This window comes from Homarus americanus, unplaced genomic scaffold (genome assembly GCF_018991925.1).
Source record: "Homarus americanus isolate GMGI-L3 unplaced genomic scaffold, GMGI_Hamer_2.0 scaffold55640, whole genome shotgun sequence".
In the NCBI taxonomy this organism is placed as follows: domain Eukaryota; kingdom Metazoa; phylum Arthropoda; class Malacostraca; order Decapoda; family Nephropidae; genus Homarus; species Homarus americanus.
The window spans coordinates 456,691-481,646 of record NW_024713650.1 but is presented as its reverse complement, the minus strand read 5'-3'; the positions used below and the strand labels follow the sequence as shown (position 1 = coordinate 481,646).

The following is a 24,956-nucleotide window of genomic DNA, read 5'->3' as shown; positions in this document are numbered from 1 at the left end:
GAAATCCCTTTGAGAAACTGGCTGGAGTGCGAGGGCTGATGCTGTTAAAGCAGTGTTTTTACATTACCTTGAGATAAAGTCAGCACTGGAGAACATATGTTCTGACAGTAGACAAACTGTGGCTACAAAGCTTGAAGGTGAAGGCCTCATAAGACAAATGGAAGCATTTGAAACAGCAATTCTTACTGTAATATGGTATAAAATCTTAACAAGGTTTAATGCAACCAGCTTATCACTTCAAAAAGTTGAGACCAACCTTCTGTCAGTTGTGAAACTGTATGAGAGTTTGATCTCCTTCATCTCAGAAATGAGACAGGGTCAGTTTGATGAAATTGAAGATCAGGCTAGGGCTTTTGCTGAGCCTGTCTACACAGAGACAACACAAAGAACAAGAAAGAGAAAACATTTCTTTGATGAATCAGTTGGCACTGAAACTCAACTTGATCCACGTGAGAAGTTCAAGGTGGACATTTCTATAAATTTGGGGGCCCACTGATGAGTTTGGCCTGGGGCCCACAAGTAGGTAAATCCGGCCCTGTACTCCCGGATATATTGAACGGAGTTAGAACACACTCTGGGTATTGACTCTGAAACTACAGTAGGTTCAAATTACCGGGGTAGGTGGTGGGGTGAAACTGTTGTACTGGTACTGTACTTTACTCTCAACACTGACTCGACTCTTGTACAAGCAGGAACGCTAAGCAGAACACATTGGTAAAGAATGTTAAATATATTTTAAATTAAATTATAAATGAGGACTAAGTTTTTTCATATATAAAAAAATGTAGCAAATTACTTAAGATTCTGTAGAAGTGAACAAAGTAGATTATGTCAGAAATGCCTACTTCCACATCAGTGAAAGTTGTTTACCTAAAATTTCACTGAAAACTTGAATAATTTAAAAAATGACTGAAATCATCAATAAATCTTTGCTAAAAAACAATGAAGCAAAACACTTCCAGCAACATTTCTGATGTGCAAATTTGTTCCAACTTATTCCAGTCTAGTGTTAGGACGGTCTTAAAGATAAAATAAGAAATATTGTCACTTAATTACAGATAACTTCAAACATGAGACATATACTGGAATAATTTATAAACGAGAAAAATGTACGTCTGTGATGCAAGAATACCCAAGTAAAAAACTACAGTACATAAAGACTAATACTATCATGAGTCAAATAATGGATTAAGAAGGTTAACATGTACAACAAAATGTCTGTATAACTATAATGGGAGGTGTTTACACTCTTCTTGGTTAACCCATTGAGTCCTGAAGGGTTAAATAATCATCATCAAAGGGTTAAATTAGGTTAAGATTAGTTTTAGGTCAAACTCAGAGCTTCATATTTCCATTTATATCGGGAGAAGGATAAAGAAAAGATAAAAATACTATATCTATTATGTTTCCGTCACAAATACATATTTTTGGAGAAATTTGGAATTTTCCGTGGCAGATGGGTTAATATTCGTCTTTCACCCATTACTCTTCTACTGTTTCTGACTACCTTAAATATTATTTTTCAATTATAAATTGATATTATGTGTCACGTTTTTGTGTAAATTCTTAGTTTATAATATATTTGCTCTCAAACATGAGGTATCTGCCGTTGTTGGTGGGTATTGTCGTCTGCTCTGTTTGTTTTGCAACTGACCCGCTTGTTAGCCCCAAGGCTTAGGAAGTTAGGTAAGGTTTGGTAAATTATATAGAAAAAAAAGTCTCATTTGCGACAGAAATGGTCTGTGAGTAATTTCCGTGTTCGACCTAAAACGAATCTTTACCTATATCATTATCAAAGGGTTAAATCATGTGGTCATGGTTACCACAATGATTTACATACAGGGGTTCCTAGTGACAGCACTAGGATCCCGCTTCCTCTATCAAGGAATAAACAATTGAAACTGAATGATTTACAAACAGACCAAGTAAACACAACAAATAACAACAACTAAGATGTTATTGTTGTATTACTATCATAATGATTGATTCTCATACCTTAAATATTAAAATAAATAACCAGATTAAAACAATAAAAGACGTTGTAAATAAATAAATAAAACATACAGTACCTAATATACACAGCACAAGAGATCAGCGGTGAACCACACCGAGCGTCCGAGCCTGTGTTATGGAAGGGGCTACTACAGACACACACAGGGGGTACAGTACTACAGCACAAAGACATTTACTACACTCATTAAGATTAAACAAAGGACACAAAATGAAGGGAAAATATGTGTGTAGCTACGGTATTTTTCCAAGACTTCGAGCTACCCTGCATTACTGGGAAATGGCTTGAATAAAAAAAATTCATATACTTTTATTTTTTACTCTTCGCCACTCGCACGAGCTCCGACAGGTAGCAGAGAGTAGCCTGAAGGCTATAACACCGCACAATAGTACAGTGTATTACACAGACGGTTCCGTAGAACCCATCAGTATGAAGGCAGGAGCAGCCTTCACCAAAGAAGAGGGTGACACGGCCCTTTGGAGAACTTCAGATGGATGCTCTACTTTGCAAGTTGAGCTAGCTGCCATACTTGGAGCCCTAAGACACGCTTCCATTAACAGTCAACAAAACGTTGTGATACACACTGACTCACGATGTGCTATTGAAGCACTACAATGCAGAGAGCCCAGAGACAACATTCTTCTCATAACATCCGTTGTTGGACTACTGCAAGGGCCAAGACAACAAGATCGGCAAGTTATCATTAACTGGCCCAGTCATATCGGAATCTCAGGGAATGAACGAGCTGATGATGTTGCCAAGGCTGCTCTAAGACAGCGAAACATATAGATGAACATCCCACCCATCCCCTTTAGAGGGGGGGGGCGACCCCCCGGGGCCCCGTGGGGCAGCACTAGACCCAGTGACCTCGGACACATTACCTGTTGACTGGTTGAGTCAAATCTTATATGATCTATACAAAATGTTGAGCTATCTGATGGTCAATTTTCATTTAACAAAATTATATGTAATAAGATTAAAAATATTGTACACCTTTCAGAGGTACACTGGTCAAATCAAAGCTGTGTCAATGGGGTAATTTAATCCCCAGGTAAGAAGGGTTGGTTCAGGCCAAGGTTGGGTCAGAAGATTATCCCCAGTTGACAGACGGCTTGGGTCAGTCAGCCTCCACGTGTATATATGTGTAATATTCTCTGTCTGTCTTTACCAATTGAGAAGGGCTCGTGATGAGCCGAAACTGTATTGGTATTTAAAATAAACTTCCATGAAGTGTGGTTTTTTACCTTCACGGCCCTGGGTACAGTACAGTACGGGGGTTATAGGCCATATTAAGGACGGACGTAAACCATTGGAGTTGCCAAGTTTTGTTTTGTTTCTATTAATCTATTTTCTTTCTTAAAGGGTGACGTCATTCGAGGATTGGGTATAAATAGCGGTGCCTTGTGTCTAGGAAGGCAGTACCCCCCTTGAGCGGGCGGGCGCCTGCTGTGTATGGCCACCACCCCAACCAATCACCCCTACTCAGCTAGGTGGACAGCCCACCTGCTATCACTCCCTCATACTTTACTTCTCGTTTCCATTCTTTCTTTCTCTCTCTCCTCTCCTCTCTCATGGCATCGTCATTTGCCACTTTACTTCATCATCATCATCATCATGGGAAGGCAGTAGTGCTCACGAGGACACAACAGGATTCACGTTGGCTGTGTTCTCTGGAAGGTGACGCTACCCTGACATCTACCTCAAGTGGTGTTTGTCTGTATGAGGGGCTGTCAGTATAGTCGAAACTAAGTGAAGTTTCTCTAAAATAAACTTGAGTATACTTTATTGACGTCTATTGTCACTAAAATCAATTAACTTCGACTAAACCCTCGACATTAAGATTATTTTAAATCTTGAATGCAATTAAATTATGTTATATTAAATGATTATAAGAGTTTTATATATAAAGTAAAATAAATGAGCTTATCGATGAAAAGCCGAGTCTCAAGAAATCCGAACTTAATTTACGAGAAGAGAAACGAATCGAATTAAGACGGAGTTGTTCACATCTTGCCCCTAGACCCGTTATTATAGTCACTAATATATCAAGAAGTGAAAGAAAACTTCACAAATGGACTGAATCAAAATATCGTAAGTGACTGAAATTCCAGCTTTTTTTTTTTAAACTCCAAAACCTTCCTGTCGTGGGTAACACTACTGCCCCATCAAACACAACCCTGACAGTTCTCCATGTTTTAAATCCAAAGTTTGTATAGATAACTGAAACTGTTACCGAGTATTGAAGTGATATACGGTAGTAAGAGGTTCAACCCCCCCCTCTAATAGGATCCAAATGGCAACTACTGGACTACCAAGTGTTATAAGAGACAGAAATAATAAAATTCATATCGTCTCCAATATGTTAAGGCATTTATACTCTTATTGACTTGAATGATTATTTACGAACACACACACACACACACACACACAGGTAATTCATTCTCACTTTGTTCTACGACGCCTAAAACTATCTGTTATCTTATCTTACAAGTTATACCCAACCTATCCTTTTATCACACATCCCCAGCAAGTCTTATCTCTCATATTTCTCTTATCTCTCATATTTCTCTTATCTCTCATATTTCTCTTATCTCTCATATTTCTCTTATCTCTTTTATCTCTTATCTCTCATATTTCTCTTATCTCTCATATTTCTCTTATCTCTTTTATCTCTTATCTCTCATATTTCTCGTATCTCCTGAGTGTGTTTGTATAACGATAAATCCCATGTATTCTGAAGGTGGATACAGCGATACAACTTTAAGTAATTGTTTATATATTAGAGAATTCCAAAGCTTGAGTGTAACTTGAGTGGTGTTTCATACTTACGAGTGAAAGTTGAGTGCTTAAATAATGCGCTGGTTTAATGTAATTTTCTACCTGATTGTTTGTTTGATGAATGAATAAATTTTTTTAGCCCCTTGTAAACACGAGTTATGAAAATTGGAGCCCATTGTCAACTTAAAAGCACCAAAATTTAGCAAAATTTTAACCCTAGTACAACATTTTAACCCAATATTAACCCTAGTACAACATTTTAACCCAATTTTAACCCGAGTAATATGTTTTAACCCAATTTTAACCCGAGTAACATGTTTTAACCCAATTTTAACCCGAGTAACATGTTTTAACCCAATTTTAACCCGAGTAACATGTTTTAACCCAATTTTAACCCGAGTAACATGTTTTAACCCAATTTTAACCCAATTTTAACCCGAGTAACATGTTTTAACCCAATTTTAACCCAAACACAAAATTTCAGCTTATGTTTAAACCCGCGTAAAAATATTAGGGAGTTTTTTATTGACATCAGGAGGCAGAGTGACTTTAATGATAAGAGCATATGACTTGAGTTTGAGTATGACATAAAACTTGAAGATGGAGTCATTTTGGAGGGTTAAGTGTGAGCTAAGACTCGAAGAGGAGGAGGGGGGGGGGTGGAGTCTTAATAACCACAGGACAATTCCCCTAAAAAGTAAACAAAAATAAATATATAATAAAAGTAAAAAAAACAGACTAAGAATGTTAATGGAAAAGGAAGAGAGAGAGAGATTGAATAACATAAAATTGTTTCCATATTGTCTTAATAACATTGTGGCTGTAATCACTGAAACGTCGAATCTTCTCATCTATCTCCGTCACTCTCCTCTTTCTCTTTCCCTTCACGTTCCCCCTTTGACACCCTTCCTTACTCTCCTTCCCTCTCTCTCTACGTCTAACACTCCCTCCCTTCCCACCCTACTCCACTCAGCTTCCTTCCCACTCCTACTCTCCCCACTCCTCCTTTCTTCTCGCAACCTTCCTGTTTCCCCCCCACTCTCATTTTCCCTGCGCCTTCCTCCCTCTAATCCTTCTCCCTCCCTCTAATCCTTCTCCCTCCCTCTAATCCTTCTTCCTCCCTCTAATCCTTCTCCCTCCCTCTAATCCTTCTCCCTCCCTCTAATCCTTCTCCCTCCCTCTCACCCGTCCCTCTTTTCCCTCTTCCTCCCTCTCACCTTTGTCTGGCGCCCCCGGAGTCAGGAGTAGGGGTGAGGGTGGTGGTGGTAGAGGAGGCTCTTGATGGCTCGTTAGATGTGATGTGGTTTCTGGTCATGTCTCGTGCTCCGAACACCTCCCTTGAGCCCACCATCTCCCGCTCAGCCCGCGCCGTCGCCAAACTGCCGAGAGATGGGCCACAGTTAGTGAGAGATAGAGACGGGAGATGGGCCACAGTTAGTGAGAGATAGAGACGGGAGATGGGCCACAGTTAGTGAGAGATAGAGACGGGAGATGGGCCACAGTTAGTGAGAGATAGAGACGGAGATGGGCCACAGTTAGTGAGAGAGAGACGGGAGATGGGCCACAGTTAGTGAGAGATAGAGACGGGAGATGGGCCACAGTTAGTGAGAGATAGAGACGGAAGATGGGCCACAGTTAGCGAGAGATAGAGACGGGAGATGGGCCACAGTTAGTGAGAGATGAGCCACAGTTTGTAGAAAATGGTCCAGCGAGAGAGAGTCCACAGTTAGGAAGACAGTCCACAGTCAGCGAGAGACAGTCCGCAGTCAGCTAGAGACAGTCCACAGTCAGCGAGAGACAGTCCGCAGTCAGCTAGAAACAGTCCACAGTCAGCGAGAGACAGTGGTCCATCTCCCTTGGTGAACGAGAGATAGCAGAGAAAAGGGGGAAAAATAGTCGAGATAGCAAGATATAGTTCACATTCAGCGAGAGATGGGCCGCAAGAGACAGCCGGGAGATGGGTCACAGTTTACGATAGATTGTCGGAAGTTTTCAAGAGTTTCTTCACATATACAGACACTCGAACCTGGTAGAAAAAAAAAAGAAAAAAAATTAGCAAACAACAATATAAACATGAGAGAAATAAAACAATTAGTTGTATAAAGAGTGTTGTGTGCAGTGTCCAGCCCAGGATAAGAACAGGGGGAAGGGGTTGGGACGGTGTGACTTTGAACTAGTGACAAAATTTAACCTTATGAATTTAACCTCCCGATATCGTTACGTTAACCACCAACTCTAAAAAAAGAAAAAAAATAAGACAAAGGATGTAAATATTCAAAACTAAGGAAGGTTTGTTTTGGTCTGGCCGCTAATCAAAGAAAACAAATCAGGGGTAACTGTGGTAATCCTAATGTTTCGTAACGTCATTATTATCTTTCCTTTTTCTCTTTTATCCTCTTTACCACTGATCGGCTCGTTAGCCGCCCGGGCGATCGGTCACGTCTCTGTCACGCACTGTTGGCAAATACTGGGCATGTACCGGCTCCTGAATGTACCTGAACCCGCTCCAGTGTTGGTCAAGTCTGGTCTTGACAGAGCTCACACTCGGTGCCGTCACAACACATGGAACAGGTATTTAGTGATGTGTTATAGAGACGTATTTCATGTCTCTCTCTATGTTTCTTACCCCTGGGCGTCGCCACTACTACTGAGAGATATAGATACTATGTGTAAAGATTATGATTGAATGTGTAAACAAAAGAGTGAGACACATTTCACATAAGACAACAAACAATGGGGTGGAATTAATAATATGTGTGAGGAAGAAATATACAAGAAATATATAAGAAATATAAAATAATTATTACTAAAACATTTGTCATCTATACTTTATTAACGAGTTAGTGGATTTTAATTAGAATCTCAAGGCAGGAATTTTGTTTATAATTAATAAAAACATGGAAGAAATAAGTGATGATTCAGATAACAATAATAAGCTGGAATAAATGGAAAATTAGCCAAATGTACCAAGCACTAATTTAAGCCAGATTTGGGTTTTATCAACGAAGGAAAAATACGGAACTGTGACTCATTGGCAAGATAAAGTAAACTGAATTAGTGACACTGTTTCTATTAAAAAGACGATATAATAGATTTTAAAATTTTCATAATAAATATATACAAAAACGAAGGAACTATACTGTGAGCACTGAAATAGAAACCTGATCAGTTAAAACTATCCTGATAATCTGTGTGAATTACTGTATATAAAATCATACAACTTTAACAAACGAAGATTAAAAAAAAATATAGAATTAATGAAATGATCGTAAATTACAAATAGTTAAAAAAATACCGAATTATATAAAGGTAAATTACAAATAGTTTAAAAAATAAAAAATTACATAAAACAATCAATTACATCTGGTATCTTAGGTTGATCTTGAGACTCTGAAAAGAAACTGTCACGATTACCAATGTTCAGACAGTTTTCTCTAACTAGGAAGATTTGGTCAAATTCACCGAAAACTGGACATTAAGAAAACTTTGTCAAATGATACTTAATTCATATATTGCATTAACGTTTTTTAAAGACTGATGTTAATAATTAATAAAGAGTTCTGTAGTTATGAATTTTTTTAGAAAAAGTAATTGTTTGGTAATATGAAGTGTCAAAGTTGTTTAATTTGTCAAAGTTTATGGTTTCTAAGTAAATGTAACGCATTGAAACTTTCTAAAGAATAATTTTACACTAAGAGTTTTCCCACCCAATGTTAGCATACAACTCACACATTAAAATATATAAAATATCTTGATAAATAGTCTTTAGTGAACGGTAATGAGACGTAGAAAAAGAGTTACTATTTTAGATTAATTCCTACAAAACATGTATGAAAACGAGACAGTAATACAGTATAACACAAGTTTCTCAATATATTACATTCCTTACACTCTATTACGTGTTTTTAAATGAATACAAATATGTGTACCCGGGGCCAGTAATGCCCAGTACTTGCCAACAGTGCGTAACAGAGGCGTGACCGACCGCCCACGTGGCCAATAAACCGAGCAAAAGGAATTTCACAAGAGTTCTGTGATGGGCCAACGAGAAGTTTATATCATGGAATACAAAATACAATACATATTTCTACAGATGTCATGAATAAAGACGAAAGCTAAGGTGCTTCATTGTTTCCCTTTTTAATTAATTTTCGTCACGTCAGCTACACATTTCCATTAAACGAACCCGAAATATTGGTGAAAATTCTGGTATATGTTAGAATTCAAACTGTCAATATATTCCAAGTTTTACCAAAGTAGATCATTTGACCACGGGAATACAATACAGTATGACCCAATATGGAGATCGGGAGAGGAGTCTATAAACGGCACAACGAAGACAAAAATGCTGAATATATAAATTCCATGCAAAAAGTATTACAAAAAATAGCAAAGTCAGAGTTTAATAATAAGAATATTCCTAGTCCATCCGTTTTCGCCCCTCAGTTAATCGTCAGAATTGGTGCGCCTCGTGGGCTCGAGAGACCCAATGAGACCAGAGGAGGATCTAATCAACCAAAAGGGGTTAGCAGAGCATCGCACACACCCCGCCCCAGTGAGATCCAGTCAGGTTCCATCCACTGTCATCCGGGCATTCTCCTCTTCTTAACGCTATGAATACCATCGTCTATATAGGCTAATATACTATATAAAGGTCTCAGGGATCTGTTTTCAGGGCATTTATATGTAGATCAGAGACGCTCTATTCATATATACGATTTAGTCAACGGCCTGGTCTCCCGGTCGTGTCTTATTTTTTTGAGGAAAGTTTGGTGGAGTTGTATGTTATTTCTTCACTGTTATATACGCTGATCTGGACAATACAGAGTTAGTTCGCTTTTGAGAGAGAGAGAGAGAGAGAGAGAGAGAGAGAGAGAGAGAGAGAGAGAGAGAGAGAGAGAGAGAGAGAGAGAGAGAGTTTTCTTCCATTAGCCAACTCTTTCTAACACGGCCTCAGGGTCCACCATAAGTCGTCAGTGATGGTGCCGGATCCCTGTGAAACATCAGCGGGAGTTGTATACAATAGGTGGGCTCTGGTCCGTGTGAAACCATAAGATTCGCTGTCAGCTTATTTCATTTAAAGATTAACTACCCAAACGTAACCTAACCCCACCCAAGCTTACTTAACTTAACCTACTCTACTTAATCACCCAAGGTAGAGTCTGTGTGGTTAATCTTCGGGTGAGATAACTTAGGGGGAGGGGCGAAACTTGGCGTGATCCCAATAAAGGTATATTTAACGTAGGTGACACTGGTAACTGACTTGAGTTAGTGCTCGAGCAGTAACTCAAAAGCTGGCCACCTGACAACTTAAAGCTGCTCTGGCGGCTTGAAATTCAGCTGTGAACGTGAGCGTGGTGGATGTGCTGTTGGCTCCTGTGTCCGGCCAATCACACCCCGAGACAAAATGGTCAATAGTGAGGTGTTCTGGCCTGGCTATACTCTCATTAAGTACAGGAAGAGTCATGACTTCCCCGGTGTGTTTTTTCTTATGAATGTAAAACCCAGTTGGATTAAAAATACAAATCTATAAAAATCCATTGGTGTTTACACTCGAACACGCTGGCTGTGCCCAAATCCTCTTCCAGGAGAACGAAATATAGTTTAACTTAACATGAGTGGACTGAAGAGATGACAAGACGGGGAATATTCTGTTGTTTACCATAAATGTACAACTCAAAATGGCGCTGAAGAAAACTGTGCCTCGTTGTCTGGGTTACTGGTACCATTTAGACATACCTCTGGTACTGCACCGAAGCTGTGCTGATTATAATAACATTCCCTTGATGTCTCCTTAACTTGTGTCACACCGCACCTCTTCTACTGAGTTGGGCGTATAGTATTATTAATGGTAAAAAATAAACCGCCTGCAACATTTATACCCGAATAAATATTAGTAGATATATGACCTTACCTTCATGTTCCACAGTTAAGTGAAATCAATTGACTTTTTAATACGATTATAATCCCACAAATCACCCAATGCGGGAAGGTCACTTACGCCCTGAAACACGTCTTGTTGTGTTGTTTTGGTGAAGCAGACTGACGGGTGGGTGGTGGTGGTGGTGGTTATATAGACAGACAGACAGACAGACAGACGCAAACAAACACATGGGTAGATTAAAACTTGAAAATAATACAAATTTTTCGAAGCTCAAAGGTTTTTCATCTGTAAGCGTCACTCATCAAAACAAAAGAGCATCAACGTGTGTATTGAATCGTTGTTTACCATTAGTTGTATACCTTCACTGTCTACGTGTACAGTAAACCAGAGTAAACTAGTGTGCTGGGTTTACTGTCTATCGATCGATCTGATTTTCTGTATCGATTACCGTAAAAAAGACGAAAACAGGACGAAAAAGAAAAAAAGACGAAAAAAGAAAGAAGAAAAAATACGAAAAAAAGAAAGAAGACGAAAAAATGGTTGTTGGCAGCTTCGTCAGTTTGAATTATTTTTTCCCCAATGAATCATTAAGGTAGCAAATGAACCGTGAACTGAAAAATGCTAAATTTTTGCCCATGCTTCCATGAATACCTAAGTAGGTAACATATGCCCTTCTTGCCAAAAACAAATTACTGCATTTTTTAGAGTCATGAGAGAGAGAGAGAGAGCGAGAGAGAGAGAGAGAGAGAGAGAGAGAGAGAGAGAGAGAGAGAGAGAGAGAGAGAGAGAGAGAGAGAGAGAGAGAGAGACTCAGTTATCACGGTACTTGACCTAACACGACCTAGCTTATAGAGGGATTCATCCATTACAATTAGGTCCCCATCCCATTGGTTTGGTTTATCTGGGGCCTAACAAGACTGGGGCCCATTTGAATTTAATGGAAGGTATGTAGCTACATATATATATTGCATTCACAAAATTTAAATCAACAAAATGTTTCTCTTTGACCCATAGAAAATAATATAGTAAAGTTCCCCTTAATTTCCGATATATATAAGTTTTCTCTGAAAGAAGTTTTTCATGAGAACAATAAACTGATAAACAAAAACATATGGTGAACAATAATTAACTAGAGTAAGACTGAGGCGGATCCAACACTATAGTCCAAGTCGTTTAGGGTGGCGGACCGTGGCCACTATCAAGAACATTTTGAGGCCATTTTGAATACATGTGCACTTGATATTAGGAGATATTCTGAGGTCAATAGTAATTACTTTTTACTATACAAAAATGCCTGAGTACAATACTGAATTAAAGAAAAAGTATTGGAATTTTCTGATGAAAAGGGGGGCTCCGAACCCCCAGGACCCCCGTGGATCCGCCCTTGTAAGACTAAGTTAAACATACAAAAAATAAAGGAAATAATTGAGAGTATAATGTATAATGACGATGACTGTACAGAATATTTACAGATAACGTTGACCATAATATTGACGTTGTTGGAAAAACACGACGAACAATAACAGCGCGAGGAATGGTTTAAACTAAATCGAGTGTTCTTCTTTTGTAGTTGAGTATTTTAAGAATATCGAAAATTTTTGGTACGGAGTTAATTATGTTAAGAGGAAAATCGAGTTTTCTTGGCATGTAATCGAATATTTTAAAAAGAAATTCGAGTATTCGAACGAGGCTGACGAGTGCAACACAAAGAACTCTAATATTCTCAAGAGGGAGCCGAAGAATTTTTTGAGAAATCGATTATAATTATTTTTTGGGGAAGAAAATTTAGTAATTTCCTAAGATCATCATTAATTCTGTAGAAGATATCGACCAGTGATGAGCAGACAGCGAGAAGCCTACAGACCTCTCACCCAGACAACACACTCGGGGTCTCAAGTCTACCTCGTCGTGTGGTCTTAAGTGATCAAGACTTACCTGGCGTAGACGTTGAGAAACTGAGGGGGGTTGTCCTCCTCTGCGTCCTGGGCTCGGGGCTTCCAGCAGCTGGTAAGAATATTGCTAAACACCGAGGGAGGTTGGAAGAGGAGGGAGAGAGGCTTAAGTGAGAGATCTGACACAAATAAAAAATAATAACTAATAACACAACAAAATTCACACACTTAAGTTTTTTTTATTTTTGGTCAGGCCAGGAGATTCTGACGGGTGGGGGAGGCTGCTGGTGTGTGTGTGTGTGTGTGTGTGTGTGTGTGTGTGTGTGTGTGTGTGTGTGTGTGTGTGTGTGTGTTTCTTGTGTGTATGTTTGTGTATGTGTGTCTTGTGTATATGTGTGTTTGTGCGTTAGTGTGTGCATGTTTGTGTGTGTCTTGTGTGTGTGTGTAAATAATGGGGGGGACTATATACATGGCTGTTCTATGGGTGGGGAGGGGGGAGGGTAGGGGTGGGGTAGGGGTAGGGGTGGGGGTTGTGGGGTGAGGTGATGGGGGAGGAGGATACGTCTAAATTGAACTAATTCTTTATGCAAAAATCTTATTGATTCTATGATGGAGATGGGGAGGCGGTGAGGGAGAGGGAGGGAGGGTGTTAGTGTTAAATGGGGGCGGGGGTGGGGGTGGCAGTAGTTGAGGAAGTAGTTAGGCAGAACAGGCAATAGTTTAGCTCATTAATAGGCTAATTAGAGTAATCAATTGAAATGAGGCTGTTACTGTCGTCTAATATGGGGTTAGGTAGTTAGAGAGAGGACAACTTAGTATATTGGACTATTATTATTATTTGATATTTGTGACTTAAAGAACATTTCATTCACGGATCTGGTCAGAGGCTTGTTCAGGTCAGTGGCTTGTTCAGGTCAGTGGCTTTGAGTCAGTGGCTTGTTCAGGTCAGTGGCTTGTTCAGGTCAGTGGCTTTTTCAGGTCAGTGCCTGTTTCAGTTAATTGGCTTGTTCAGGTCAGTGGCTTGTTCAGGTTAGTGGCTTGTTCAGGTCAGTGGCTTGTTTGGTTAGATGGCTTATTGTTCAGGTCAGTGGCTTGTTCAAGTCAGTGGCTTGTTCAGGTCAGTGGCTTGTTCAGGTCAGTTTGTTCAGGTCAGTGGCTTGTTCAGGTTAGTGGCTTATTATTGTTCAGGTCAGAGGCTTGTTCAGGTCAGTGGCTTGTTCAAGTCAGTGGCTTGTTCAGGTCAGTGGCTTGTTCAGGTTAGTGGCTTATTATTGTTCAGGTCAGTGGCTTTCCAGGTCAGTGGCTTGTTCAGGTCAGTAGCTTGTTCAGGTTAGTGGCTTGTTATTGTTCAGGTCAGTGGCTTGTTCAAGTCAGTGGCTTTTCAGGTCATGTATTGTTCAAGTCAGTGGCTTGTTCAGGTCAGTGGCTTGTTATTGTTCAGGTCAGTGGCTTGTTCAGGTCAGTGGCTTGTTATTGTTCAGGTCAGTGGCTTGTTATTGCCATGCACATGTCAGTAGATCGTAATTGGAATGCACAGGTCAATAAATCGTAATTGCCATGCATAGGTCAGTAGATCGTCATTGGTTGCATAGGTCAGTAGATCGTCATTGGTTGCACAGGTCAGTAGATCGTCATTGGTTGCACAGGTCAATAGATCGTCATTGGTTGCACAGGTCAGTAGATCGTCATTGGTTGCACAGGTCAGTAGATCGTCATTGGTTGCACAGGTCAGTAGATCGTCATTGGTTGCACAGGTCAATAGATCGTCATTGGTTGCACAGGTCAATAGATCGTCATTGGTTGCACAGGTCAATAGATCGTCATTGGTTGCACAGGTCAATAGATCGTCATTGGTTGCACAGGTCAATAGATCGTCATTGGTTGCACAGGTCAATAGATCGTCATTGGTTGCACAGGTCAATAGTTCGTCATTGTCGCCACCAGGGTAATGCCTCTTTAAAGATACGTCACAAAAGTTTTGCTTCTCATAATAAAATACTGGCGCGTGTCTTGTTCTGCCTTGGGAGGATATTCATAATATATACAAAATTCAATCTATTCACTACAGCTTCCATCAACAGCTGTACAAAAAATATTCTTCCCCTCATTTTGAACAAGGGTGAACGGGAAGACCTACGTCATAACAATATACAAAATGCTGAATTGAGTTGTTTTTTGGGGAAACTCTAGAAAAAAAAAATTATTTATATATTTATGCAGCACAAACATTAGGGCACAAAATCCCCCAGTCAGACCATGTAAATAAATCATATTTATCTGGGAAACAATGTCAGACTCTGAAAAACAACAACAACAATAATGGCGAAATAAGGATGAACGCAGGTCATGCTGGAGAGAGAGAGAGAGGGGGGCGGTGGAGGCATGGAAAGGGGGGATGGAGGCATGGAAGGGGGGGGTGGAGGCATGGAAGGGGTGGGCATGGAAGGGGGGGTGGAGGCATGAAGGGGGCGGAGGCATGAAGGGGGGGCGGTGGAGGCATGGAAGGGGGGGTAGAAACAGTGAGAGGTGTGAGAGAGAAAAAGGTGCAGTGAGACAACGAAATGAGGTGAGGTAAAACTGAGATGACACACTCACACAGCGGAAGGTTACCACTGTGTGAGTCAGGTAAGGGACTACACTCTATATATCACCAGCTGTCCATAGTTTTAAACACTCTGGGTATAATTACTCTTGATAGTTTTATTCTTAATATAAATGAACAACAAACTAACTAAAGGACATTTATCACCTTAACATGTAATTTATTAAGGGATAAACAATAAACTAATGTATTTTATTAAGGGATAAATAATAAACTAATGTATTTTATTAAGGGATAAACAATAAACTAATGTATTTTATTAAGGGATAAATAATAAACTAATGTATTTTCTCCCAGCTGTAGTTGCCAGAGGCCGCTTTAGTAATACAACATAACACATTCTGTTTTATTTCTCGAACACACGCAATGTTCTCTCTTACTCTCGGGGTCCCGTGAGAGGGTGTGTGTGTGTGTGTGTGTGTGTGTGTGTGTGTGTGTGTGTGTGTGTGTGTGTGTGTGTGTGTGTGTGTGTGTGTGTGTGTGTGTGTGCGTGCGTGCGTGAAGGTAAGGTACATGACCAGATGTAGTGAAACGTGGGTGGTAAGGACCGTAGACTTTATCAACAATATTCTTCGCCTATGCATAGAGACGATTGGTAGTGTGTGTGTGTGTGTGTGTGTGTGTGTGTGTGTGTGTGTGTGTGTGTGAAGGTAAGGTATACATGAGATGTAGTGAAACGTGGGTAAGGACCGTAGACTTTATCAACAATATTCTTCGCCTATGCATAGACGATTGGTGGTAGTGTGTGTGTGTGTGTGTGTGTGTGTGTGTGTGTGTGTGTGTGTGTGTGTGTGTGTGTGTGTGTGTGTGTGTGTGTGTGGTGTGTGTGTGTGTGTGTGTGTTTTATAATTATTATTTGTTGTTCTTTTGCTTCTTGGTTTAATTTTAAATATTTCACCAGCCAGAGTTATCAAGCAGCGGTCTTATGATGGTTTTAGTATCCAGAATTAAAAGCAACAACTATTGTATATCAACAAATCAACAAACATTTTGATCTTAAAGGCCAATAAAACCAAGATTACTGTTACTCTTAATTACATTACTTAAACGCATATAAGTGTTTTAAAAGTCATAGATAAGCTAGTTATAGATCGATTGACATATAAAAACAACTTGACTCCGTTTTCCTTGGATCTCTTGTTTTCATCACGCTCGTTGCTTAGTTTTACGGAACCAATATTTCTTCATTTTATTGGTGTTTTCATGACGCACTAACAACCATTCATTTATATTACCAGATAGCGAATGTTAATGTAACGACCGGTATAATAACCTACATGTCCCTGTCTTAAAATAGAATAAAAAAAAACAATAAAATTTTTAAAGAAAACAGATTTATATTTTGAGGGGTAACTGTGGTATTGTGGTGTTAGATGGTCTGACGTGCATGACAAAGATCTCAAGACAGGCATAAACAAAGAAAGCTGGCGATATTTAAAGGGTTGGCTCTTAAACATTAACAATACGACAGAGAGTGAGAACAGGATCCCTAGAACACCCTAATAGTGGTTTTAGTTGAGGGTAATGAGGTGTTTAGACACACTATGCTGGCTCGTTCCCTCCCTCACCCAGCCAACTACACCATTGCTGTTTGGACTCTTCAATGTAGCTCTCTCTCTGTCTCTCTTCTCTCTCTCTCTCTCTTTATCACACTTTCTCTCACACTCTCTTACTTCCACTCCCTTTCTTACACTATCTCTCTCAGGGATGGGTTAGGGTGGGTCAGGGGCCGAAGCAGGGGTGGGTTTAGGTGGGTCAGGATCTGAGCAGGTGGGTTTAGGGTTGGTAAGGACAGAAGCAGGGGTGGGTTTAGGGTGGGTCAGGGATCTGAAGCAGGGGTGGGGTTTAGGGTTGGTTAGGGACAGAAGCAGGGGGTGGGTTTAGGGTGGGTTAGGGACAGGTACTTCAACTATCTGTCAGGGTCATTAAACACCATTCACTACAGTAGGTCTTAGTTTATGACATCACACAAAATACAACCTTTATGAAATTGGTCTTTTATTCCTATATAATTAAACGATCTTATTACTGTACACTAATGCCCCCTAAGAGCTGAACAACACTCACACCATACATACATACATACATACATACATACATACATTTTGCAGTGTACGATTTGGTGGTCATGGCTGTGTCAGTTCGGAACGAGTCAGCATAAAACAAAATAATAATAATACTAAACCACAAAATAGTCCCATAGTTGTATTGGTAATTCTCTAGTTAACATGGGATATGTACAAGGATGAACAGGTTAGATTGGCTTTGTTAGTTGAGTATGAGGAGGAATTTTAAAACAATATTTCAGTTTGGGTTTAGAAAAAAAAAATAAAAAAAATAAACATTAAAGAAAACGGGGCTACAAGACAAGAAGGCATAACTTTAATTTTTTCTTTCCTCATCCACCAAAACATGGAAGGTAAGTTGTCTGTCATCTTCTTGTCTTTTCTTCGTCCTCCATCTTTCCTATTTCTTCCCAAAAAGTAAAAAAGAAATAAAATAGACACACACACACACGCACACCTCTCAGTACAACTTACCTATCTTATGACTCAGCCATTAATCCACATTGTTCTTGAGCCGCGGGTAAAACACAATAAGTATCCCCGAGTTCTGTTTGGTTGACCGGGAATATCTCTTGGGGTCCTAAACAAACCCCTTGAGGTACGCCCCTCCCAGATAAACCAAAACTCATACCCTTGAATGTCTCTCCCTATCTCTTGCTTTTATCTCCCTTCTCTCCACACTGACACCTACCTGGCAGCGAATTTCCTCGAGGGCTTGACGCCGTGGGATTCAAGTTCCTTCTCCAGCTGTTTGATCTTTACTCTGGCCATGTCGAGTTCGTGCTTGACCTTCCAGATGTGAGTGTCGCAGAGGGGGTCTCGACACCTGTGGCGGCGGAGTTTATTCTGGGCCTCGAACACCGCCCCTCTGAAGGTGAGTGATTTGCCCATGCTCTGTTTGGGGTAGAGTGTGAGATAATGAGAGATAATGAGAGATAATGAGAGAGAGAGAGAGAGAGAGAGAGAGAGAGAGAGAGAGAGAGAGAGAGAGAGAGAGAGAGAGAGAGAGAGAGAGAGAGAGAGAAGAGAGAGAGAGAGAGAGAGAGAGAGAGAGAGAGAGAGAGAGAGAGAGAGAGAGAGAGAGAGAGAGAGAGAGAGAGAGTATTGGTTTCTAAGAGATGGTGTGTGTGTGGCAGTGTTTTTTAGCAATATGGAATGGTGGTAGAGTGGGTGTGTGTGTGTGTGTGTGTGGTGTGTGTGTGTGTGTGTGTGTGTGTGTGGAGCCATTATGTATAAAACACACCACTTCCCTGAAATATATTACGGCGTTAAATTATACCAGACTTTATGTCCAGCTGAAATGCGATATAATATATATTTACGTTGATGGTGATGAGTACACACACACACACACACACACACACACACAGGCAGGGATGATTGTGTGTGTTTCAGGCATACATACATACATACATACATACATACACACAACTCACCAGACTAATAAGGGCACAACATCCCCCGGAGTCCGTCTTGGCAGTGTTTCCTGACGTACTTGAAGTAAATGTGCTCGAGTAACAGCAAGATGAGGGCCAGCAGCACCCCGGAGAAGAGCAGCAGATAAGCCGATAAGAACTGCTCCAATGCCAAGGGTTCCGATGCTCTTTTGTTCTGCTTCTTAGGTTTACAAGCGCCGGTCAGCCAGAAACGTTGTATGCGTTCCATGTCGCCTGAAAGAGAATGTCTGTATGTATGTGTGTCCTAGAGCCCCTGTGGCCGGGTATTAGTCTAGATGTTTTTTTAAAGGTTGTTGGTTATATTCCTGTCTGTCTCGCATCTTGTTTGTTTAGTTTTGGTGAGGTTTGGTTTGGTTAGGTTAGGGAAACTGTTATATTTTAGCTGCATTACATTTATAAACTGGTGTGATATGTAGTAATTCTTTTTGATCATAAAAAATCTATTGAATATAAAATGAAAACCAGACGTGATAAATTATAACACATGACATTATAAAATTAACAACAATTGAAAGGTGAGATAAAAAAACTAAATGTCTCACTAAAAAAAATATTCGTAACGTAAGTATTTGGTAGATAATTTATAAGCCTCTTTTAACCTCTAGTGAAGGTCGAGATATTCTAATTAACGAAAACAATAAAAATCAAGTATTATTTGTCATGTTTATTTCCCGCCATTCCGCCATTTTGAGAGGATCAGAAAAAACTTGCAGATCGTGATGCGGGCGGCTATAGATCCGGTTATTGTTGTCAGGATAACTTTGCAAATTTCCAGTGGATTTAAACCAAACTCAATAAGTAAGAATAATATAACAGGATTTTTCACAGGAGGTCAAGAGTTAAGATTTTACAGTGGTTAGTGTGTTGAGTTTTGTGACCTTGGATTAAGCTGTGACGCGGCGGGGGCAGTTGTCCAGCTTCAGGGAGGGAAGGCGTGTGAGAGGAGGAGGAGGAGGTTGATGAGGGAGACACCAACATCACCACCACCTCCTACAACATCACCACCTCCTCACACCATCAACAAACACTCACCATTATCCTTATACGACATGAGTTTCTCGTTAAAGTGAGAGGTGTGCTTGGAGCCCCTGGGGAAGGCGATGCCGTAGCCCGTCATGTGGTACCAGGCGCCCACCGTCAGTAGTGTACACTCGTCGTCGACCGGAGTAGTCCAGCACCGTCGCGTCGTAGATGAAGGCGTCCTGCTCTGTGGGGGAGGTGATGAGAGAGAGAGCTACCTTTACCATCTACTTACAGAGTAATTTTGTTCTCTTCTGCCCTCGGGTCACGCTGTCGGGAGTAAGGCATTACAAGCGACCTTCATTCTCGTTCTTTTTGAGAGTTAGGAGGTATTCGTTAGGCCTCTTACCCCTATAACCTCCATCTTTTAAAACTTGAGGCTTATTAAGGCTGGGGCCTATTAAAACTGGGGTCCATTAAAACCGGTGGCCTATAAAACTAGTGAGTCCACTTATCTAGTCGCCAAATACTTGCTCAGTAAATACCCTGACTCAATACGGCCTTAATTAAGGTAAGCTTTCAGCCGGTAAATAATTACACCTGTACGTCTACACCTGTCTGCCAATACCTGTACGTCTATACCTGGTAAGTCTCTACCTGTCTGCTACCGCCTGTCTGTTATTAAAGGTATTCTGAAGAGACGTAAATTTAAAGTTTTCTTCTCTTGTATTTTTTACATGATGAGGCGCGGATTTTAAGTCTTATCAATTTAAAATCTTGTCAATATATTCACTGAAATAAGATCTTCAAGGCAAAGAAAATACGCGAATTTAAAGTCGTGTCAATTTCTCCAGACGGAAAATACAAGATTCTATTCTGAATTAAAAAAAAAAATAATTAAATAAATTATTGTCCGTATCTTTACCCGTGAAATATATATGATATATATTTTGAAGAGAAAAAACATAAAAAAAAAGGAACAAACTTGCCATCAACCACAGAATAACTGAGAAAGTTGGTTTGGAAATCCTGCGTTACACATTTTTTCCCGCCATTCCTCGCCGCGGGCCTCTGACAGACTAGTGGCCATGATTACCTGTACACGCGGCCATGGAGAGAACGCTGGTGCAATCAGAATCTGAGTGACTGGTTGATGGCTCAATGCGGCGATAAAGTGGACGGCAGCGCAATCAGAAGCTAACTGATTGTCCGATTACCGCTGATAACTTACCGCGCTCAGGGGAAGGTTCGAGTATTTTGTGCATAGTTACCCATCTTATTTGCATATGAGTTAAGTCTTCGAAAAAAAAAATCCTTCGTTGGTGAATTATCAAGAATTTTGAGAATTTTCCCAACTCGATAATTCTGGTCAAGTAAGCTGCAGATTTAGGCGAGTTTGGTTAAGTTTGATGTGTGTGTGTATTCAATCTTGTACAAAAGGCGTTTATTATGTAGTAAGGATATGACACTCGACTCTGTGGCTTGCTTTTCCTCCCCAGAATATCACCAACATGTTTACGTCTGCAGGTGTTCCAATATTGCACTCGTGTGTGTGTGTGACCAACTCTGCAGGTTCCCAACTTCTCTCTTGCAGCAATAAAGAACTTTCTTAACATTTTAATATTGTTGAGCGATTTTTACAAATCTTTTGGCCAACTCAGGTAATGGAAAAGCAAAAGCCAAAAAAAAGTTTACGTGTCAGAAAGTTCCAAGCTCTTCATCTCCTCCCAACTACTGGCAACGGATGTCTTTTAAAAAAAATTATCCATCCAAATCACGTGCTGAAATATAATGAATTCTTAAAATGTATTCGTCGTGATAACAAAAATGTGGAGCGAAAATATATTTCTTCATAATGACTATGTCTTTACTTTTGTTTTGTTTTTCATAAAATAACCAAAGTCGTCAACTGACACTTTTGTCACTTTACCTGCGGTCTATAGGCCTACCTGTTCTTGGTTACTATGACGTCACACATGTAAATAAACTCCTCCCACGCTTTGTTAGTAACGTCACACATATAGTACATGATTACTACTACTACTACTACTACTACTACTACTATTACTACTACTAATAGCAGTAGTAATAATAGCACTAATAGCAGCAGTAGTGACAACAGCAGCAGCACACAACATATGCCTTCGGGAGGTACGGGGGGAGAGGAGGGGGAGAGAGGGGGTTGGGGGATTGGGGGAGAGATGGAGGTAGGGGAGGGATTGGGAACGGGGAGGAGGTAGGGTGAAAGACTAGATGGAGGTGAGGGGTGGGGGAGGACGTAGTGGGAGAGAGGGAGGGGGGGTGATGGAGGGTCTCCCCAGTGGTCTCTTATATAAGAAAAAGGCGGGAAACGGGTCCATTTTTATTTCTTTTTCCTTTGTGGAGTCGTCAGCTGACAGGGTGTGTGAGGCATGTCCGACTCGCGTCTTTCCTGCCTGGTCGGGATATGTGAACACTCTGCGGTAACGATACAAAAACGAGGGGGGCGAAATGCGCGAGGGGGGGCGAAATGCGAGGGGGGGCGAAATGCGAGGGGGGGCGAAATGCGAGGGGGCGAAATGCGAGGGGCGAAAATGCGAGGGGGCGAAATGCGAGGGGGTCGAAATGCGAGGGGCCGGAAATGCGAGGGGTCGAAATGCGAGGGGGGCTTCCAGAAATGAGGGGGGGCGAAATGCGAGGGGGGCGAGCAGGGTCGAAATGCGAGGGGGCGAAATGCGAGGGGAGGGGGATTTAACTTTAACGGGTAACTAAAATAAATGAATGTACGTCAAGTAATAATGATAGCGTTTCCATTCCTACGAAAGGTAATAGAATGAATTTGTTTAGAATGACGATAATGTTTCCTTTAACGAATGATGAAAACATTCTACTTTAACGGGAGATGAACATAATTGAAATAAAACGAATCATAAACCAAAATCTAACCTAACCCAACCCAACCCAACACCCGTCACCAAGGCAGACCACCTCCTCCCTCACACTGTCCATCTGTCACTGACTGAGGTAAGTTTGAAGTGAATATGTTACACCTGTCTGAGAGAGAGAGAGAGAGAGAGAGAGAGAGAGAGAGAGAGAGAGAGAGAGAGAGAGAGAGAGAGAGAGAGAGAGAGAGAGAGAGAGAGAGAGAGAGAGAGAGAGAGAGAGGTCTCAACAGCAGATCTAATTGCAATATATTTCTAAAAAAGTACAGTGTGTATCAGAGATGTGTCAGAGGGTTGGGTGTCAGAGATGTGTCAGGGGAGGTGGGTGTCAGAGATGTGTCAGGGGGTTGGGTGTCAGAGATGTGTCAGGGGAGGTGGGTGTCAGAGATGTGTCAGATGGTCGTGTGGTTATGACTTGGACACCATGAAGCTGTACCCTGGCCAGAGTAATATTTACAGAGTGGGACAGAAAAAAAAAGACTGCCACATCCACCTCGCGTTCACCCAGGTATTAATGAGGTATCGATCCTCTCTAGACAGACCTCAAGAGACACACTGATTCCATGTCCTCAGGGTGTATGAGGTCTAGCTACTGTGGGATGAAGGTGAAGCCATGGAGACTAACCGATCAACTCATGGTTATCTGGTAATTGTAGCGTCTGGTGTTAAGTCTTTCTTGGTAGATTTTTGTTTTTATTATAGAACGTTTCCTCTTATGTTGTGTTTTGGTGATTTTTTGATTTTAAATTAATTTTTCTTCATAGTTTATCATTGAATATTTCCTCCATTTTGGTCCAATTTCTTCAGTGTCTTTCCCTCCGTTTTCTTCCCTTCCAACAACAAAGGGGAAAACTTGCACATGTGACTACGCTCTCTACCACATCAAGGGCTCGATGCTATGTCTATAATAGGAGTGTGGCTGCCGCAGTCCTGGAGTGAGCGTAAGTGAGTTAGTGTCTCCACCATAAATTAGGTTTTCTCTCTCTCACAGAGCCAACTAACTTTGTCGCTGCCTCGGTAACGCTGTCATGTACCGCCACACTTTCTTCGTGGTCGCTAACTAACTTTACCCCACAAGTCTCCTTTAACTGAGTGGCTCACTTCAACTCTTGGATGACTAACTTCAGGTTTTAGGGCGGCCAACTTCAACTATATACCTATACTGTCAACCTACATTGTTTATATACCTGTACTGTCTACCATTATTGTTTATATACCTACATTCTCTACGTAACCTTGTGTGACGATTTTAGTTAACAAATGTCTGTTCATGAGAAACTACATAACAACTCATATGGTCAATTAACACATCTCTAACTACATACAGCGTGTAAGTAAAAAAAAAAAGTACACAAGCCCCTCCTAAAAATGGACCATAGAAAATATAAAAAACAACAGAAAACGGGATTATAAACAAAAGCATATCATCTTACCCCTTCTTGATAGCTTTGATGCCTTGGTTGATATTAGACTTATTATATTGTCTCATGTATTGGAACATTTCGTGTTCGTGCTTGGCCATGATCGTCTCCGTGTTGGTGAAGGGAACGAAGCCAAACTTGAAGGGAGGCTTCTTGAAGTATGGGTTTTGTAGCTGTGGAGAGAGAAAACGATAAAAAAAAGTATTAAAGGTTAGACTAAAGTAAACACATCCCGTAATTCTATTCATGAAGGTAATACATTCTGACAGCTAGGTTCAATAATATCTAACCCTCCTGATATTGTTTAGACATATATGATCACTTGGCATAAAAAACTCGGGCGTACAGTAATACACGAACATCGGAACACCACAAAATTTAATGGAAAGGAAAGAAGGAAGCTGAGAAATGATGGTACAAGCAAGACGTCCAATATTGTGGAGAGGGAACACATATGGATGGCTAGGGAGTTTTTGTTCCTTGAAACCAAACAACGCGAACCTAACCTAACCTAACTGAACTTAACTTGTACAGAACCACCTTAAAATCTCTCCATAGTCCCGAAGACTTCCTTAAACCCCATAGAACCCACCCAGAACCCCGTAGACTCCTTTGTAACCCCATAGAACCCGTAGGACCCCGTAGAAGGGAGGTACTGTACTAACCCGGTGATCCTCGATGCCAGACAGATCGTGGTATTCCTCTCTGGTGATCATGAAGGCGGCCAGGTTAGCGGTGTAGATGGCCAGGAACACCACGGCGAACATGGCCCAGATGTTGGCCATGAACCTGCGAGGGGGGAGGGGGACAACTATTAACTTCAGGGGCCAGTATAATGGCCCATATGTTGACCTTGTGTGTGCGTACTCTATGTATGTATGTATATATGTATGTATATATGTATGTATGTATGTATGTATGTATGTATGTTCTTGCATGTATTTGTATGTATGTTTGCATGTAC

At 40.7% G+C, this 24,956-nt stretch overlaps 1 protein-coding gene across 1 annotated transcript in view; it reads right to left on the bottom strand.

The window, feature by feature from the left end:
- LOC121874250 (glutamate receptor ionotropic, NMDA 2A-like) overlaps window positions 1–24,956 on the bottom strand; it is a 71,829-nt gene that overhangs the window by 13,652 nt on the left and 33,221 nt on the right. Inside the window, 10 exon segments of the mRNA XM_042378343.1 lie at window positions 6,007–6,168; window positions 12,609–12,692; window positions 17,925–18,127; window positions 18,670–18,712; window positions 18,714–18,903; window positions 19,723–19,856; window positions 19,858–19,892; window positions 20,002–20,008; window positions 24,005–24,165; window positions 24,658–24,781. Of these exon segments, the coding sequence (XP_042234277.1) occupies window positions 6,007–6,168; window positions 12,609–12,692; window positions 17,925–18,127; window positions 18,670–18,712; window positions 18,714–18,903; window positions 19,723–19,856; window positions 19,858–19,892; window positions 20,002–20,008; window positions 24,005–24,165; window positions 24,658–24,781 (1,143 nt within the window).